This window comes from Amphiura filiformis, chromosome 10 (assembly GCF_039555335.1).
Source record: "Amphiura filiformis chromosome 10, Afil_fr2py, whole genome shotgun sequence".
In the NCBI taxonomy this organism is placed as follows: Eukaryota; Metazoa; Echinodermata; class Ophiuroidea; order Amphilepidida; family Amphiuridae; genus Amphiura; species Amphiura filiformis.
Genome location: NC_092637.1, coordinates 20,395,311 through 20,414,985, shown reverse-complemented (window position 1 = coordinate 20,414,985; position 19,675 = coordinate 20,395,311). Strand labels below are relative to the sequence as shown.

The 19,675-nt window shown below is 37.1% G+C and overlaps 1 protein-coding gene across 3 annotated transcripts; it reads right to left on the bottom strand.

Annotated features, from left to right (window-relative positions):
* Positions 1-1,872: 1,872 nt before the first annotated feature.
* On the bottom strand, positions 1,873-18,918 carry LOC140162631 (epoxide hydrolase 1-like). Of its 3 annotated transcripts, none has more exons than XM_072185907.1 (9): positions 18,693-18,918; positions 13,756-13,921; positions 13,085-13,260; positions 11,757-11,925; positions 11,191-11,305; positions 10,457-10,586; positions 6,731-6,927; positions 4,467-4,695; positions 1,873-2,518 (listed from the first exon to the last, which is right to left on the bottom strand). In XM_072185907.1, exons 2-9 carry the CDS (start codon positions 13,897-13,899, stop codon positions 2,314-2,316), a joined length of 1,365 nt encoding a protein of 454 aa, XP_072042008.1. In that variant the 5' UTR covers positions 13,900-13,921; positions 18,693-18,918; the 3' UTR covers positions 1,873-2,313. The 3 variants fall into 3 exon arrangements, with proteins under 3 accessions (XP_072042008.1, XP_072042007.1, XP_072042005.1); XM_072185906.1 differs by having other exon boundaries at positions 18,674-18,708; XM_072185904.1 differs by lacking the exon at positions 18,693-18,918 and adding an exon at positions 18,660-18,682.
* Positions 18,919-19,675: the final 757 nt, after the last annotated feature.

Sequence of the window (19,675 nt, the reverse complement as noted above, 5' to 3'; positions counted from 1 at the left end):
TCAGAAATATTGGACTTTCCGTCAACAAACATTCGTTGGACGATAACAATGAATTAAAATACATGTAGATTGAATGAGGAATATTTGTTGAACGAACAGTGCTACGTCGAATATTTGGAGTCTGTATGCTCCTTTACAGTTACACGACTTTCCAGAGTACAGGAACGGACAATCCAGCTACACGTACATGTTAACAAAAAAAATGTTTCACAGAAAACGTTTAAATGTCGGGTTATATAAAATGTACATATAAAGGGCATAATACGTTATATTAACATGATTAATAAAACATTTTGGGTTATATAAAAAGTTCATGTAAATTAGGGTATAAAACATTTTAATAACAATTTCTGAAAACTGTTTTCAAACATTTTACACAGAGGCGTAGCGTGGGTCATAATATGCGGGAGGGGCACCGACCATGATTAGGGGGCACTGCGTCTGAAGGAGGGATTTTTTTAATTTTGCAATCGATTTGGGGGCACATTCCCCCGTGCCTATGACCTATTTTTAAATGTCAATGTAATGTGTTTATTTTATTTACTTATTTATTTATTTATTTATTTATTTATTTATTTATTTATTTATTTATTTATTTATATATTTATTTATATATTTTTTTATTTATTTGTTTTTTTATATATTTATTTATTTATTTATTTTTTTTTTTTGCTGTTTTTTGTTTTTGTTTTTTAATTGTTTTTTACCAGAGCATTTTGCAATTTACACAATACGGATGTTGCGACCAATGCGCACACCACCAGCCTGATTTCGGCACAAACATACGTAGCAAAATACGCCTACGCAAATTTCATGTTTGGTGCTAATCGTAAATGATTGTATTTTTAACCTCCATACAAGTCGTTGGGGCGCTGGGATACTATTGTTTTTGTACAAATAGCACAAATAGCCAGGTGCCTAAGCAGTGGCGTAACCAGTGGGGGGGCCGGGGGGCAAGCTGCACCCCCGGACACAAAAAAACTGGGAAGAAGAGCAAAAAATTGGGAAGGGGGAAGGAGAGAAAAGAGGGAAGAAAAAGGGAAGGAGAAGAGAAAAAGGGAAAAAGAGGAAGAAGAGAAAGGGAAAGAAGAAAAGAAAAAGAAGGGAAGAGAAAAGGGGAAGGGAGAAGAGAAAAGGGAAAGAAAGAGGGAAGAAGATCTATACTACTTTCATTGTGAAATTTTGTACTCTGAACACTGGATTTTTAGCTTCTAATATGCCAAAAACCATGAGCTTCAGGGGGCTCCGCCCCTTGACCCCCGCCGGGGCTTTGCCCCTGGACCCCACAGGGGCCCTATGACGGGCCCCTGGGCCCCACCTGTTTATCACTTCGCGGCAAGCCGCTCGCGATGCGCACATAAATAATACAACTTTTGGTCAAAAATTGGGAAATTTTTCAATCTTGCCCCCCCGGAAGGTCAGGTCTGGTTACGCCCCTGACCATAACCATAACCATAACCATAACCATAACCATAACCATAACCATATCCATAACCATAATCCTAACCTAGAGTGACATAAACCCTAACTCTAACCATTTAAAGCCTTATGTACGCCCTATTTGTAGTAAAACGGGATGATTTTCTGTTGGTCCGAGAATTATCATAATTTTTAGATTATGATAATATGTCGGAACGATCTCAAATCGTAGTCCCCTTGACCCCCGCCGGGGCTTTGCCCCTGGACCCCACCAGGGGCCCTATGACGGGCCCCTGGGCCCCACCTGTTTATCACTTCGCGGCAAGCCGCTCGCGATGCGCACATAAATAATACAACTTTTGGTCAAAAATTGGGAAATTTTTCAATCTTGCCCCCCCGGAAGGTCAGGTCTGGTTACGCCCCTGTGCCTAAGCAATTTCAAATTGCATAAATAGCCACAGATAGTTGCAATTGATGCAATTTATGTCGGACAAATTGTATAAATAGCCAAAGGAATTGCAATGTGTGTGATTTATGTCAGTCAATTGCACAAATAGCCTACAGTTGCAAGAAAGTGTGCAATTTGTACAAAAAGCACAAATAGCCACGTATGTAAGCAATTTTTACAAATTGTATAAATAGCCACAGGTGTTGCAATTTGTGCCATTTATGTCAGTCACGAACATCAATATTTTGGTCGCAACGTCAACCTGGTAAGTGACAGTACCAATGATTACACGGAGGAAGTGCATAAACATCTGGTATGTAAATGACTCTTTTTCGATGTCAATTTTAGGTCATTGTTTTAAAACAAAATCAAATTTCTGCCGATTTTATCAATACTGTGCAATATTTTAAAGGGTAAATTGGTATATATTTTTCAAATTATTATTATTATTGGATTGTCTCTACTTTTCTAACAAATAGTCTGATGTCTTCAGCCAATAATTGAGGTTCCTCTAGCGCCGCAAAATGTCCTCCTCTTGGCATGCTGTTGTACTGGAGTAAGTTGATGTACCTGTATCGGGCCCACGTTTCAGGCTGGTTCATCGTCTCGCCGGGAAAGTCAGCAACCCCAGATGGCACTTTAACTTGACATCTGAAATGACAGAATATTTGTGTCAAGATGCAGTGTCGGTATCACCCGATAACAAAATAAACCATTGCGCCCATCATCATCATCATCATATCTTTCAGCAATTTCAATAGAACACGGTTTTTTGATATGATCATTTATTAACGTTTGTAACCAAACTTTACATAACGTTTATTTTTGGCCTTTACAATACCAACAGCTATCACACTAATATACACATACATTTTCAGCTATTTTTAACTTAGATTTTCTTTTCTTTATCAAGTGTTTCATCTTTTTCTGCATTTTTGTGGTAATTTTTATTCTATAAACTGTATATTTGTGTGCAAATTGAGGGCGCTATTCACATATATTTTAAATTTAATTTAGCTCAATAATATGAATCATTCCTTTCAATTCATGATAAAAAGTAGTTTGAAAATTTCCTTGCTATATGTTAAGACATGTTCATGATGTTTTTGCCACTATACAAATGTCTACCCCTTGTAAAGATGCAAACAAGATTTAAAATAAATAACGCCATCAGTGTTCAACTTTGCTTAAAAATTAATACAGTTCTACATATACTGGAAGACAGAGATAAAAAGACTAGTTTGCGTCTGACGTCATCTGTCAATCAAACTCGAGCACGGTTTGTTTACAAGAGTCGTGATGATGTGAGTTGATGAACGCGGCGATAAAACCGGGCGCCTTATTGTAAATTTGCACCTTGAAACATACAAACCATCTCCAAAGTTAGGTCTTTATAGTAGGAAACTTCTTTCGCGAAGGCACCATGTCAACAATGCCTAGAAACGTTGCTTTTTACCTTGTAAAAGTACGTAATTTTTCGTCATTTTGTGCTATTCCTTTTCTCCGATCGGCACCAGAAATCGACCTTCCTTTTACGCGCTATTAACCAATCAAGGATCGTAGGGAATTTGATTGGCAGTGACGTCAGACGCAAACTAGTCTTTTTCTCTTTGTCTTCAATTATACCATCAAACAACCGTGGGAAAGGTGAGTAGCAGATTGTCGGACTCAAACCCAGTATTGAACTTGGTAGAGATCAATAAATGACTGATCTGGCCACGACAATGTCGGAACTATGTACACTATAATGTATAATGTAAACTATATTTTAGATATTCTTCCCTTTCCACTCACACATATTATACAAATATTTACTGCTCTTGAGGGATCTGGTGGAATCTATTGGTCCCCTCGGTGAATTGGAGACCGTGAGCCTACTATTTTCCCGAGACCGCTGACTATTGCAAACTAATTTTAGAGAAATGTTATCAAAAACAAGTAAAAACTTGCCGAGGTCAACAGATGTCTTGTCATTCAGAAGTACAGAAAGACCATACATTGTGCGAAGCGTCAGCTATAATTCATACTGGTGCCCAGCCATAATGGCAGCCTCCAGTGATCTCTCTTACGAATAATAAATTCAAAATTATAATAATGGTGTATATAGCTGAAAATCTTAGCACATACAATTTGAGTGTCCCCATCATGGGTTGGTTACGAGGGTATTAATTCTTCAGTTTTCTCATTGGTTTAAAATAGTTTTAAATTATTATTAATTTGAGATTATAATCTGAATACTGGACTTACTTTAATAAGTGGCAATATTCTATTCTATCACAGATGTATCGTCAAGCCAACTGATGTTCTAGCGATAGAATGTGAAATATTGCCACTCATAATAATTAAGTTCAGAGTACAATCAGTCTACTCTGAAGTACAAAGTACAGACGCGGACGCACACGTTGTGCCGACTTTGAACTTAAAAGGCAGGCATACCTGCAGCAGAGACGCAGCACTACGCACTGTTAACGCGCTGTATACGCGCGCGTTGTCACTTTGTACTTCAGAGTGGACAAATTGTAGATCAAATTTTAATCTTAAATTCGTAGTTCATTTACCCGAATGAAGATGAATGATAATCTTCATAATCGTATTTTACCTGTTAATATCGTCAATAAATAGTTGTGCATTTTCCTTATAAAACCTCATTGCTGAGGCCATATTCCCATTCATCCAGTACACCATAATGTTATTGAGTAGATCATCAATCTGCCATCCGTCATTTAATCCTCCGTCTTCTAAGTCACGCCAAGTAGCATTGGTCGCGGTTGAAAATTTCTCTAAAATATATGCTGCTAGACCAACAGGCGAATCCGTTAGAGAATGGCGTGGGTAGTGACAAAAAAAATAATAGCGTATTCAAATATAATTAGTTAAGTTGTGATCAATACATACTGATGAATCACAAAAAACTATGAACCGGTCCTTTTGTATTATAATGAATATAAATATAGAGGGCGGAGTTATTGACTTGTTTGCCTTGTAAAGCCGTTTATCATTGTGTTGCTGCCCGCACTACTCTCTATTCCAGAAAAATACAGCACTGTTTATCCTGCTTTACCAAGTGAAACATAGCTAAATCCTAATTCTTTATTTCTTACTGAAAGTCAAATTTTAATATTTTGTCAATTTTTGAGAATAATGACCCAAAAACATGCGTTTTAGGACGTGATGCTGTGACAATCAAGTCCAAAGATTTGTACGAAAACTAATATCAAGTCACTTGTCTCTAAATAGCTTGTTCATCACAAACACTTCACGATCACCTCACCAAAACTTAACTTACCGAAAATACCATTAGAATTCAAGGTGCTCTACTATGGAATTCACTTCCCCCATTCAATCAAATCCAGCCCCTTCGTGTCATCTTTCAAATCTAATTTTAAAAAGCATCTTATCAGTGGCTACATTTCTGACTAATGGACCATTGCTATTTTTTTTTTTTTTTTTTTTTTAATTGTTATATTTAATATAATTTTTATCTCCGATTGGACTTGTTTTCGTATGTTTGTGCCGTTTTGTTCTGTCTGCCTTGCGGGCAAATCTTGCTTGAAGTTTGTAGCCAATAAATTAATTATGTTTGTATATTACTCCAATATCATTATCATTATTATCATTTACTTTGCAGGTACCAAAAATAAATGTTTGATGTAGGGCTTTGATTTGCACTTGCATGCATGTTTTGTTTTCAAAGTTGTATATACAATACAATAATATTTCTTAATGTATTAAATTTGTTTTGCTTTATTTAGTATTATTGTATTATTGAAATCTTATGCATAGGGTGCCCCCGGGGGGTCACTCCCATTGTGGCCTGTACACCATCCGCGATAATGAAAACGCGTAAAAAGGGTCGTTTTTCGTGGGCAGGCACGATACGCGCGTATCGCGTTTAGGGTGTCAAAGACATGAAAAATTGGAAAAAAGGGTAGCAAAATTGCAATTTCTAAATACGCGGAAATGAAATTTAGGGTATGAAATTTGATGTTAGGAATGAAATCCCTGTTTAGGGTGTCGTTTTAGCCAAGGGTTAAATCCTTGTTTAAGGTGCTTTTCAAAAGTTGATTATCGCGGATGGTGTACAGGCCACAATGGGAGTGACCCCCGGAGGGTGCCACAACATCACGCTGTGCGTTGAGTGGCATCCTCGTCCACTGCTCCTTTTGTCATATTTTAAAATGTTCCTAATTATTTTTTTTTTAATCTGTAATATGTGTATAATTTAATGGATGAATATAAACTGAAACTGAAACTGAACTATTCATCTATCTATTTCTAAAAAACAAATTTTGTCTCATTTCGAACAATACGACAAAAATATGAATTTGGTTGTCGATCTTGTGAGTTCTCAAGCTAATAAAAGCAGGGTATGGACGCTCTCAAGATACGGAATTGAGATCGGAATCGGGACCGACTGTACTCTATAAAGGAGAATAGAAACTGCGTTTCTTAAAAATAAGAGTCTTATCAAATAAAAATTAAAGACTGATATTGAACTTTCTACACACACACCCCACCCCACTCCCCCGACCACAAACACTACAAAATCATATTTGTAGCCCCTCTTTCCAAAAACTGACCAAATTATTTAAATTTGACTTTTATAGCTAGTTAGTGCCAACTATTAAAGGATTATAATATTGAGCTATATTTCATTTGGCGAAACAGAATAACATATTTTTAATCCTTAAAATTGGTACTGTTTTTTTCTGGAATTGGGAGTAGAAACCCTATCAACACTTCTGAAGGGTAAATCTGATGTGAGTACACTATAACAAATTTTTTTCCTTTCATAAAACTCCTTTCGAGACAAGCTATGGTTTAAATTAAAAATCACTCATTATACCAACATCTTTAATTTACCTATCGTGTCTGGTTTGGTTAATTGTATATGTAAGTAGCCACTCTCCAGTAGCATGTCAAAGAACTTTGGTATCGCAGGCCAAACCTTGTGATGTTCTTCGGCTGGTAGAAACAGTGACGGGAAATAGCTCCCTATTATTAGTTGTGGTATTGGTGTAAATGCGGCGATCATGTTAATATGTAATCCTTTGACGTGTCTGAAAATACAAACCGTTGTGAGTCAGTGCAAATGCATAAAGGCGCAGGATTGGTCATTGCACAATAGCCTACATTTGAAGACCTGAGCACAAGAAGACCGTGAGTCCACTTGGCCCCTCAACATGTATACACTAAAGTTACGTATAGTTTCGTAGGGTTTTGTAATGTTTAATACATGTTCCAGGGTGAAAACATCATGAAGGTTGTGAAAGATTTGTTTTGGCCCCTGAACATGTATAAAACATTACCAAAATATACGAAACCATACGCAACTTTAGTGTATTATACATGTTGAGGGGCCAAGTGGACTTGCGGCCTTCTTGCGCTCAGGTCTTTATTTGCAAGAATGTGTGCAATTTGTACAAATAGCACAAACAGCCAGGTACCTAAGCAATTTTTACAAATTGCATAAATAGCCATAGATAGTTGCAATTGATGCAATTTATGTCGAACAAATTGTATAAATAGCCACAGGTATTGCAATTTGTGTGATTTAAGTCAGTCAATTGCACAAATAGCATACAGTTGCAAGAAGTGTGCAATTTGTACAAATAGTACAAATAGCCACGTATGTAAGCAATTTTTACAAATTGTATAAATAGCCACAGGTGTTGCAATGTGTGTGATTTATGTCAGTCAATTGTATAATAACGTAATTATACTCCCAAAGTAACGCTGCCTATTGCTTTCGAGAACTGCCTTGTTATAAACCGAGAAAATGTAAGGAAGAATGATACATACGAGTATGTTTATAACAAACAAAAAACAATGGAACTATGGAAACACTCAAGTCCAAAAACTGTCCTCATTTCAATAGCGCATTCATTTAGTCCTTATTTCCGCCAACAGCGTAATTATACTCTCAAAACAACGCTGCCCCGTTGCTTTCGAAAACCGCCTTGTTATAAACCGAGAAAATTAAAGAATGATACGTACGAGGATGTTTATAACAAAAAATAAAGTCCGAAAACCGCCCTAAGTACGGAAACACTAAAGTCCAAAAACTGTCCTTATTTCAATAGCGCATTCATTTAGTCCTTATTCCCGCCAATAGTGTAATTATACTCCCAAAATAGCGCTGCCCATTACTTTCGAGAATCGCCTTATTATAAACCGAGAAAATGTAATAAAATATTATACGTATTGCATAAATTGCACAAATTGCTGACGGCTAGAAGGGACTTGGGGATGAATGTCATAATAGAGGCCGTCAGCGTGACGTCATATGCCGCCATGATCTTGTGGGTACACGCTGCGATGGTCGTTCGATCTCCATGCGTGAACAGCAAAATCACCGTGTCGATGCGCGATAACAGCTGCGTGGCAAGCTGCGCCCTGTGCGTAGTGTCCGACGCATGCACACGCGTATCATTTGTACCCACAAGATGGCCAAAGGCTGACGGCCTCTATTGCTTATATAGCCGGTTCGTTAAAACCCTTTCCACCAATTGCATAGCGCTTACTGGCGGCAACTCGGATATAAAAAAGATTCTAAGTTAATAATTGCATAAATTGCACAAATTGTTTACGGCTAGAAGGGACTTGGGGATGGATGTCATTATTGCTTTACGTTAAGACCTTGAAGCCGTGTCAATTGCATACTTCTAGCTATTTATGTTATTTGTGCAATTTATGGAAATCTACCAAAACAACCAATCATACGCCTTTCTCGGCCTTTTGGCATTCTCAATTTAACATTGTGGACTAATATTGGCAAGATCAGAGTGATTTTCTGTAATATTATATTTAACGAATCACTCAATCCAATCTTGTATTTTCTGAATGTATTATTGTGCAAAAGTAGAGATTAATGTCAAATGTTATAGGTCCTAAAAACTTTATTAATTGTCATCGTTGAGAAAACGAAAGGTATGTTTGATATATTCATTATTTCATTGATAGCATTTTCCTTAGTTCTTATCCATAAATAATCACTGAATATTAATTGTTCACAAAATAAGCATAAACATCGTGACAATGCTAATTATTTGCATTGTTATAGCCAGAAACAGATACTTTGTGTTAGTAGTCCCGGACCGGCCCAGCCTGCATGTGGCTCAGTCGCAAACATACACGATAGAAACCGGCTGTGACGAAGACAACGTGCATTAGATAGTTTTCTATCAAATCCGTTTCTGAGTAACATAGTAATCGTGCAAACATTTGTCACGTGGTGATTCAGTAGTGACGGATTCAAAATAATCCCGGATGGAATTCTTCCTGGTTGAAGGTGTACGGGGATATATATATATGAAATGGATATAGGTGTAGGGCTGACACTTTCGCAGTAAGGGGAAATCGGTGAGAGCAAAATGTAACAAATATGGGGTCAATGGGTACGTGAGAGCATGATTGGCATTCGGTGAGAGCAAAATGTAAAAATTATGGGGTGAGAACATGACCTTTTTTTTTTTTAAATGGAACCTTCGGGTGAGAGCCGAAACAGCGCCACAGAAACCTCGAACATCGAATTTCTCGTTCTAAATGGCCTCAAATGTCTTTGTTTTTTCAAAATAAGTAACAAAATCAATGATAAATGAAACTTGCTGTTCAAATTGAAAAATAAGGGTCTTTGGGTGAAAGATCAAATGGAAAAATAAGGGGTCTTCGTGTGACAGAGCACTATGTGTTCGTAAAAAAATATATGGGGTCTTTGGATGACAGCGATGCTGAAAAAGGGGGTCTTAACTCTCTTCACGAATTTAGAAATTCAAAATTTCAGAAATGTAAATTTTCATGACCATATTTGGAATCAGCATGAAAAATGCATTAAAATGAGTACAAACACGCCTAGTATTGATTCAGTAGTTCTTAAGATAGCTCTTGATATTTTGAGAAAATATTTCAAAACTTTTTCCATTGAGGCGCATGGATAGCACGCAGAACATATACGTCACCTCCAAAGTAGGAGTGCCCCCCCCCGGGGGGGGGGGGGGATGTGCCACGGTTTTGGGATCATACATTTTCAGAAATTTGGCATTTTGATTGGTAGGTTTTCAGTGAAGACCAAAGCTCCTACTTGGCGTATTTGGACAAATCCTTAAAAGCACCCAATTTGGGTAAATTTGAGTGCTTTTTTATGAAAAGGTTGGTGGAGTAATCAGTTGCAAAACAGCAAAAAAATAGCTAGGCCCTATAAAGAAAGCCAGCATCAGAAAGTCTGCGTTGCACATCATCCACGTTCATAACATTCCGAAGACCACCAACGACCCCCCCCCTCCTCCCCGAGTTGCTTTGGTGTGACAAAGTAATTCAAGGGGTGGATAATTTAAACATTTAAAACGTGAAGATTTGCCCACATTTTTTAATTGTCGAATATTTCCACACATCAGCGGGCGAATGAGGAGGGGGTCAAAGTCCAATTTGTTTGGCTTTTGAAAGCTCATTTGTATCAAAAAGGCAACATATTTTGACAAAGCGCATGCGTGTTACGTACATAATTTCATACACAACATGTTGTTTACATTTTAGGATCTAGGTTCCGTTGGATCTATTAATTAATAGAATGGCTAGACCATAAACACTTACTCAGGTATAAGCAATCCCATAATAATCGTAATGGTTGAACCCCAGTCGCCTCCTTGGACATAATACCTATCATGCCCTAATCGTGACATCAACTTGCCGAAGATACGGGCGACGGCGTGAGCAGTCATTCCTAAAATAGTTTTAACAAAAACCCAAAAGAAATGCGGATAGTTAGTGTCAATATGTAGGTTTGCATATATTCATGGCAGATATATAAAAGTACACAATGAATCTAATTAAACTCAAATACCAATTTTGGAGAAAATCGCACAAAACAACATTTTTGACTCAAACAGTTGTAAATATACTATAGGAAATCCAAAAATGTGTTTTTTGTGTGTTTTTTGTATTCAAGATTCTTCATTCCATGAATTTTTTTAATAATGGCCTTATTTTTTGAATATTGAGCTCCCGGAGCATAAATGTTGGTGGAATCTTGCGGTGTAAATATTTATATGTGACCATGCTGCCTGTTCAAATTTCAAATTTTATATAAGGGCGAAATATAGAAACGGTGGCCATCGGGGCATAATATAGAAATGGTGATCAAATCATATGTGCCCAAAATCACTTATTCCCCCCTTTGACCTGCCAAAATCACTTTCCCCATCGACCTGCCAAAATATACTTGCCCCCCCTTTGGGGGGGTGGGATCTACCAACAAATCTTTGAGTATACATAACCTTTTGGAATAAAACCACATTCACGATACACATTTACGACAATCTCAGTACCTGTTTTGTGAGATGCTTCAGAGTAACCATATCCAGGTATCGACGGGCAAATAACTTCAAATATGTCTTCCGCGGTGCCTCCATTGTTTACAGGGTCGGTTAATAACGGAAGTATCTGTCATAAAAGAGGGTTCAAATAATCAATTATAGAATCATCTTGAAAGAGAAATAGATAATGTATTGATTAATTTTGCGGATTTTGAAAAAAAAATAACAAAATGCCGTCTACGATTTATTGTTGTGGTTGAACAAGAAAAAAATATTGCAATCATTTTTGAGTGAAACTCTTAAAAAGTGAAAAAATTCTTAAAATCAGTTTTTCCACTTTCTAAAAATTCTAGAAAATATCGTCGCCACACACATTTTTAGATAAATAGTTAACAGTACCCCCCCGCAGCAAACATTAGTTTCAGGTGCGACCGAGCACTGGACATACAGATAGTGTCATTCCGGGACAATTTTACCCACGCCCTTCTATTTATAGTAAGAGATAGGGATATATCACGCTACGATTTCATTGTAGGATTTTACCATTTTCACCGGTTTTACGTCACTGATCAACTTACTTTATAGAATTCATAGAATGACCCAGGCCATCCATGACTAATAAGCAGAGGTTTGGATTTCTGTCCTGGCTTCAATGTCGGTTTCACATGTACAAAATGTATATCAAGTCCTTCTATGTTAGTACGGTAATGATTGTACTTGTTGAAATACTTCTCTTGAGCTTTGAAGCTGAATAATTAACAAAGTAAAATATAGGGTATAAAAAAACAATCAACTTAACAGTCACATTTTAACAGCAGGTTAAAGGTCAGGTCTAATGCAAAAACAAGTTTATCTCTATTCGAAGAGAATAATTAGTACAACACTCGTTGCAATTTTTTTATGCGTATTTCTCCTGAAAAAAGGAGAAATGTGTGGGTAAAGTTCAGCCTCGTGCGTGTTCTTCCCCCGTTTGGCTGATGACGTAGGTAAATGAAGCGGACACTATACCATGCTCTCATTTACTTGTGTGACAAGTTTGACATTAGCAACAATAAGTTGTACTATTATTTACCATAACAATGCTGCATAACAATATGCAGACTATTGTTCTCATTTCGGAAACAAAGCCCACACAGTATTGATACTATGCGTTTGCTTTGTAATATTTCATCCAACTGATATCGCACAGGGAAATCAGATACATGAGTTTGTGGACATTTATATGCTAGTCTCAGATGATCACGATGAAATTCTAAGCTCAAATTTTTATTTATTTTTTAGGCCTAATATTTCTCATGATATTGATATACATATGAATTGTAATATCACAATTTACTAATATATAAAAAAGAAGCGGCTGATTTTATCCATATGTTTAAAAACCATTAAATTTGTAATACTTAATTTAGAGGGTTTTTTTCTGTGAACAACAACAGTATAGGTTATGTCCATTGAGAGCGTTTATAGTCCCTTTTCTCAAAGCGGGCACATCTCATTTCATGACGTCACCTTTTTTCTAGGCCAAATCTGTCTCGTTCGAAGGAACTCACCGCTTAAGTTGGTTTTTGCGGAATATCAATTTTTAACGTCTTATTTTCTCCAAAAAGGAGTCATTTTCATTGTCCTTATAATATTAGCTTGCCAATGATATGATGTTGTTTTTGCAATAGACCTGCCCTTTAAAGAAGCAAAATGAGAACATTAAATTTCTTTTTTTGTTGCCTAAAGTTTGTCATTTGTGTTTGGCAAAATTGGCAGTTTGAGGCAATAAAAAAGCGGAGAAGAATGTACCACAAAAAGATGCAATGTTTCTACATGTATACTATAGATGTTTCCTCATCAAACTTTTCATTTCCTCTTTAACAATCTGTAATCTTTGGGGACTAAAAAAACACATTTCACTTACTCGTATTTGTTCAACCAATATTTGACAACAGTTTGCATATACTCCGGTCTGACGCCATAGTGAAACTTTGTTCCTTCAAGTCCTTCAAAATGTCTGGTATTCCGTAGTCTCGTCTTCAGATCATTGATAGTGTCGTTGCTGATGCTGATGGAGAACTTTCGAATCGATTCATCCGCCTGTATGCGAGTAACACCACAGCATGTACAGTGTAATAAATTGGGTAGATGTATCATACAGATGTCCCTAATATTTAAATGAGGTTATACAAAGAGTAGACATCCGTGAGAGGGCACTCTATTTATGTGATTTCTTTTATTAAAGTAAACCTCATTTAAATACTTGGGACTTCTATATGATACATCTACAATTGGATCGTTACGATGATTTTACATTTGTTTTTGATAACGAGTGCGGAGGCTCGTGTAAGATCCGTGAAGCATAGTTAAGTTGGTCGGTTGGAATGACGTCGCTCAATTTGCATTTTCTGTCTGTCGAGTGACGCTACAAGACAGGGGTACAGTAATACATGTAATCATATGCGGAACTCACGAATTCTATGTTCGAATTTAATTTTAATTTTTTTTTTCGTGGATATCTATTGAAACATACCTTATGATCCCAATCCCGATCCTAAATAGGTCTACACACCCGCCACCTTGAATTCTACTCACCTTAGGCGCCTTCGCTCTGTCCCCTCTTCCCCACCAACCATCACCCAAGGGTGGTGGAGTAGGCGGATCTGAGAATGTGCCAGATAAATATAAACCTGTAAGCACTGCCAGGACTGAAAGAATTAGCGGCCATCTCCAACCCATGATAAACGACTGGTAAATACGTCTAAAAATGAAAGATGCCCGGGGATGTATAAATTATTCTCTCTAAGCCGATGTATAGTCCGAGGACCAATAACGTACGTATGAAAGTTGAAGCATGCGTGTGAACGAAAACGCGGATTATTGGTGGTTTTGAAAAGAAAGAGAAAAAACTTTTTTACCATTTTAGGCTAGAAAAGTAATTTTTGGGCTTAAAAAATGCATTATTTGATCAATAGTGCAAAAACTTAGGCCAATATGCAAAGAATAAAAAATATTTTGTATTGGTCTCGATTACAAAACAAAACGTCCGTGATTTTCTCCAAAAACTAATTACGTTACAGAGTTAGAGCACTTCGTATTTCTGAAAGTTCAAAGCCACGTTAAATGTTGCAAACGGCCGGTGCCAAACGCGCATCCTCTTCCCTTTCCCTCTCGATTTTTGCACAGACCATAAACAGCTCAAATCAGTTCCGATCAGTTCAGTACTAGATGAGGAAATATTAAAACTATTAGAGAGATTGCGATGTTCCATACGCAGCACGTGGACCGTACATTTTAACGTACGTTTTTACGTACATCATACATACATCATACATCATCATTTTATTTTAAAATATCATGACTTTACTTTCAAAAAGAGACCTTTTCGTCCAGAAAATTGGGCGCGTTGCATGAACTTCGACATGAGGTAAAATCAGCATATTTCAACGTAGCATCTGCGTTTTATATTACGTTGGAATCCAAAATGGGAAGTCGCAATGTCATTATCACACACATTTCAATGGGTAATCTCTGCGTATGGACATCGCGTATAAATTTAGTCGATTTTCAACACATCGCTGTACCTTTATTATAATGATTTGTTACAAACAAAAAGGATCATTATAGTAATTAGACTTTCCTTCGTATGTTCATTATCATTGACTGTCTTTAAGGGAAGGGGTATGAACGTTTGGACAGTATTTATTGTGGGACATTAGAGCACATCAGACATATCGAATTGCATTCTGAATACGAAGAATGGCCTACTGATATCAAACAATTTTGAATTTTTGAAATTCGCAATGTAATACACATTTTATGGCAAATCATTAAAATTGATATTTTGATATTTAACAGTACTCGAAGTAAACTTTATAAATCTGATGATTTCTACCTAGAGTGTATGTAGGTGGGATAAAAAGCCGACGATCCATTGACAATTTTGACCTTTCGTATTGAAGATCTGGATTTTTTTCCCAAAACACCAAAAATATTAGGTCTTTTGGGGAAAAACATCCATATCTTCAATATGAAAGGTCAAAATTTTCAATTGATCGTCGGCTTTTCCTCCCAGCTATACATACACTTTAAGACTATATCATTAAATTTATCAAATTTACTTTGAGGACTGTTATATCTCCAAAATGTGAAAAATATCAAATTTTAATAATTTGTCATAAAATTTCTATTATATCGTGAATTTCATAAAATGAAAATTATTTGATATCAGAAAGACATTCTTCGTATTCAGAATGCAATTCGATAGGTCTGATGTGCTCTCATGTCCTACAAAAAATGCTGTCGAAACGCTCAATACGCTCATTCCAGTTCCCTTAACATATTGTGAAATGTTCAAATTTTGTGCATTTTCAACGATGTATTTATTTCGTGGAAAATCTTCAAAACAAAACTAGCGACACAGTGACGTAACCTAACTTGAGCTACAAAATTATTTAAGCCAAATTTACTTGAACTTACAGGAGACAGAATACCTCCCCCCGACAACTAAATGAAAGAGAAAAGTGCCCCTCTGACAAAAAAAATAAAAGAGAAAATCAGGAAGGCTAAAAAAAGAACAGGCGTAATGAGCCTGTTTTTCACCAAAATTGTTCAATAAAGCCGTTTTCACGGGTTTAAATTACAGTCTCTAACTAAAAAAAAAATATTTATATACCGTGTCCAAATTAAAAATGATACTGGCAACTGGCTTATAGTTCTCGTCTCATCCAGTAGCACACCCCGGGGGGCACATCAAAAAATTTTGGTGGGTATGCTCCCCCGGAATTTTGAGGTGGTGGGTCTTTGGGAGCTGACGGCGTACCGGTAAAAGGAGTCTTTCGGAGCTGCGAACCGGGCTGTGAACAAGTAAAATGGGGTCTTTTGAGCTGCGAAAAGTCAAAATCAAGGGTCTTTTTTGGCTTTTTGGTTGAAAATCGCATGAAAAAACAAGAAATATGAGGAATGAGCAATTTTTGGGTCCTTTAGAGCTGAAATTATCAAAATCAAGGGTCTTTCGGAGCTGTATTTTGGTCAAATATAGGGGGTCTTTCGGACCTGCGAAACCCAAAAAGAGGGGTCTTTCCGGGGGAGCATATCCGTATGGTCATTTGTGTTGAGTGCCCCCCCCCCCCGGGTAGCACACATCGGTGTAAACAGAGTATCCAGATCATGGTAAACCCGAGGTGAAAACCCCAATGAGTTGATATTATACAAATATTAACTGTCTATGAGTGTGATGGTCGAAATATAATCACGAGGTGAAAGATGGATTGTTCCATTCCACGAGCCGGAACGGCGAGCGGAATGGAACAATGCATCTTTGCCGAGTGATTATATTTCGACCATTACACGAATTTAAGACAGTTAATATTTATTTTATATCACTCATACATAAATTCTATTACTAAAATACTATTTAAGGTAGGAAATACATTTTTTCATCAACATAACACCATGTTTTGCCGTGATATACTTCACATTTTGGGGTCCACCCCATAACTAAATCGGCGAGTCCAAGAGTCAGCGCACGGCTTGGCGCAGGTCGCACTACGGCAGAGCACTATGATGGTAAAGACTATCACACGGAGTGGGTGATGGTAAAAATGATAAATGGTAATCAACCAATGAACTGTCTAGAATTTATGTATGAGTGATATAAAGCATATTGGCTAGAATACTTTGGTTAAACGTAGCCGGGATTATGCACTTTCAGTTTCCCACGCGTTTGAAAATGGAATTGGATTGCGTACTTTCCCAATGTTTGGTGAGCATATCCCATATCAAAAAATGAGACCTTTTCGGATAACTTCCCGATAGTCACCGGGTAGACACCGGCAAATTTCACATGCAAATTAGATAGGTAGCGGGTGACTACCCGATACATTTTTGGGAAACAATAGTGGATACCTTTCAGGTAATAGGTACCGGATGACTACCCGACGACTCTTTTAGGAAACTAGCGGGTAACCACCCGGTGACTTTTGGGGAACTAGCGGATAACTACCCGCTAACTTTTCGGGGACCTAGCGGATAACTTTTGGTGACGATATACCTGGTGACCTCTTTGGAGACTTCCTGTTGACCTTTTGGGGAATGCAGAAATACAAATTTATGAGTATGCACAAATTTATTAGGCAATTTAGCTTATTATTTGAATTGTAGATTTTGGAGAAATATAACTCTGCAGTTATGGCAGTTGAGCTTGTGCTATCTTGCTTTAAGAAACTTGAAAGTGTACAATGTAATTTTAAATATTCCTAATTTAATTTCATTGGTTCACACCTTTATAAGGTGCATACCATTCAATTAATGTACAACCAAATTGTTATGATATCAGCATATATTACAGTACCTAAATGTGATCACATCACTGACACAGCATAATAATTTTCATATCAAATATTATAATTTATTTACAACAAATAGCTTAACATAAAGCTGATCAGTTAATTGACACATTAGCTGATGATTAGTTATTTAATTGACATTAATTTACTGTCAAAATCATGTATGATTTACTAGAAAAGATATAAACTAAAACATTCAAATGTGTCATATATTAGGTACATCAGTGTATAAAGACTGCATCAATACAAATCATTTCATACAAATTTTCCTACCTGCATTGTCATATGAAATCAAGCATTCAATGCTTTATAATTCCTACAGCATGTTCCGGATTAATTAGTAAACATCTTGTAATGTCCTACATGTTAATCCATACATTTTGGACCACAAATAACTTGAATATTCTGCACAAATATATTCCAACTGCCAACAGCTAGCTACTCCATTATTTGAATTCATTCAGTGACCTTTGACCATATACCCGCCCACACGTCCTTTTTGGGAGACTTCCGGATGTCTACCCGAAAACTTTTGGATAACTTCATTAGGTATCCGCAAGGTATCCGCTAGCGGGCACTTTCGGATAACTCTGGAAAAGGTACCCGAAAGGTTTCTGATGACCACCGAATGGTCATCGGGTGGTCACCGAGGAAACTTTTCTTTTGCTATGGGATTTTCCAATATTTTGAGAAGTTGACGTCGAATGTTTTATTCTCTATTGTTTGTCATATAATGTCTTTTGCCAATACGTATGTTTAAAGTTGTAATTTTGTGTTTTTTGATCGCAAAGATCGGATAGGCCTATTTTTATTCCCGATTCGAATTCAGAACCCTTCGCAAGGGTGCAGAATTCGGCAGAACTTTGACGATAATTTTGCCTTTTTGGGACACTAAAATGCATTCGATCATTAATTTTGTTTCAACCGAGACTTAAATTAGCAATCACAATAAGGTGAGTAACAATTTTATATACATTGGTGAAATGTTAAAGATATTTTTTTCAAATTTCTGACCTGCGCAAATCGTTAAGTGTGTATTTCCCATTGACATCCAAAATGGCGTAAGCCAGTCTATTATAGCCTACATAGGCACGGCGTATATATAGGACTGGCAAGCGAGTCTAGCTAAACGAAACTATTATTGAAACTTACCTGGTCATCTAAACCATTACACCGTGAACTCACCTAGTCACCTGTGCAGCTCTGTGCAGTTTCAACAAGCCAATCTGATATCGATATTCCTAATCATGCTAACGTGCACTACGACAGCGAATACAGGCTTCTTGAGGTAAACAGTAACTATAAAAGGTTTATTCGTGCATATCAGGGAACCTATTATTCTATTCGGGAAATGCCTTTCACCCAATTAAGGTCACACAAAGTTACGTTGTCCTTAACTGCCGGGCTTAAATGGTACCATGTCTATATGATATGAATTGACATAGGTCACTCCTTCCCGGTGCTGCGTGCAAAGCCACATACTTTTGCAAAATATGATATTTTGCATATGCAAAATTACATACTTTTTCAAAGTATGTGGTTTTGCATATGCATATGCAAAACTGCATACTTCGGCAAAATATGTAGTTTTGCATATGCTAAACTACATACCTTACTGTCACTATGAAAAAGTACAATTTTGGCTGGGAAAGCCCGTGCAGTTCGTGTTTGTGAATAAGGGCTCATATCACAATGTTAGGTAGCTTTATATTTTAAAAGGAAAATATAGCGGATAGGTAGGCTATGTAACAAATGAATTAGGAATATCTGTATCTGTCTCCACAATCCTAAAGTATTAGGCCCCTGCATATAAATTATTCTTTGAACCCAAAGTAGACTGAGAATATTAGAACAGTCGGACCGTATACATCCATTCTGCCCCTAAAGTGGCCGATACCGAACAACACACACGGCCAAATGACCCGCGGTTTTCTAAATTCCTATAAAGAGGGATTTGCATGCTGGTCAGGTACGTAAGCCTTATCTAAGAAGGTAAATATACAGAGTGACCTTTAGCTTCTCCGTGCTATACCTCATTCCGAACTGGGTTTGGAAGATACCATCCCCAAATTAACAGTATTGCGAACCACCAGCATCCATGGTTCGATGTAGAGAGTCTTTCCTTTCTACACACCTTATTGCCTTTTAACAATAACCAATGACACTAG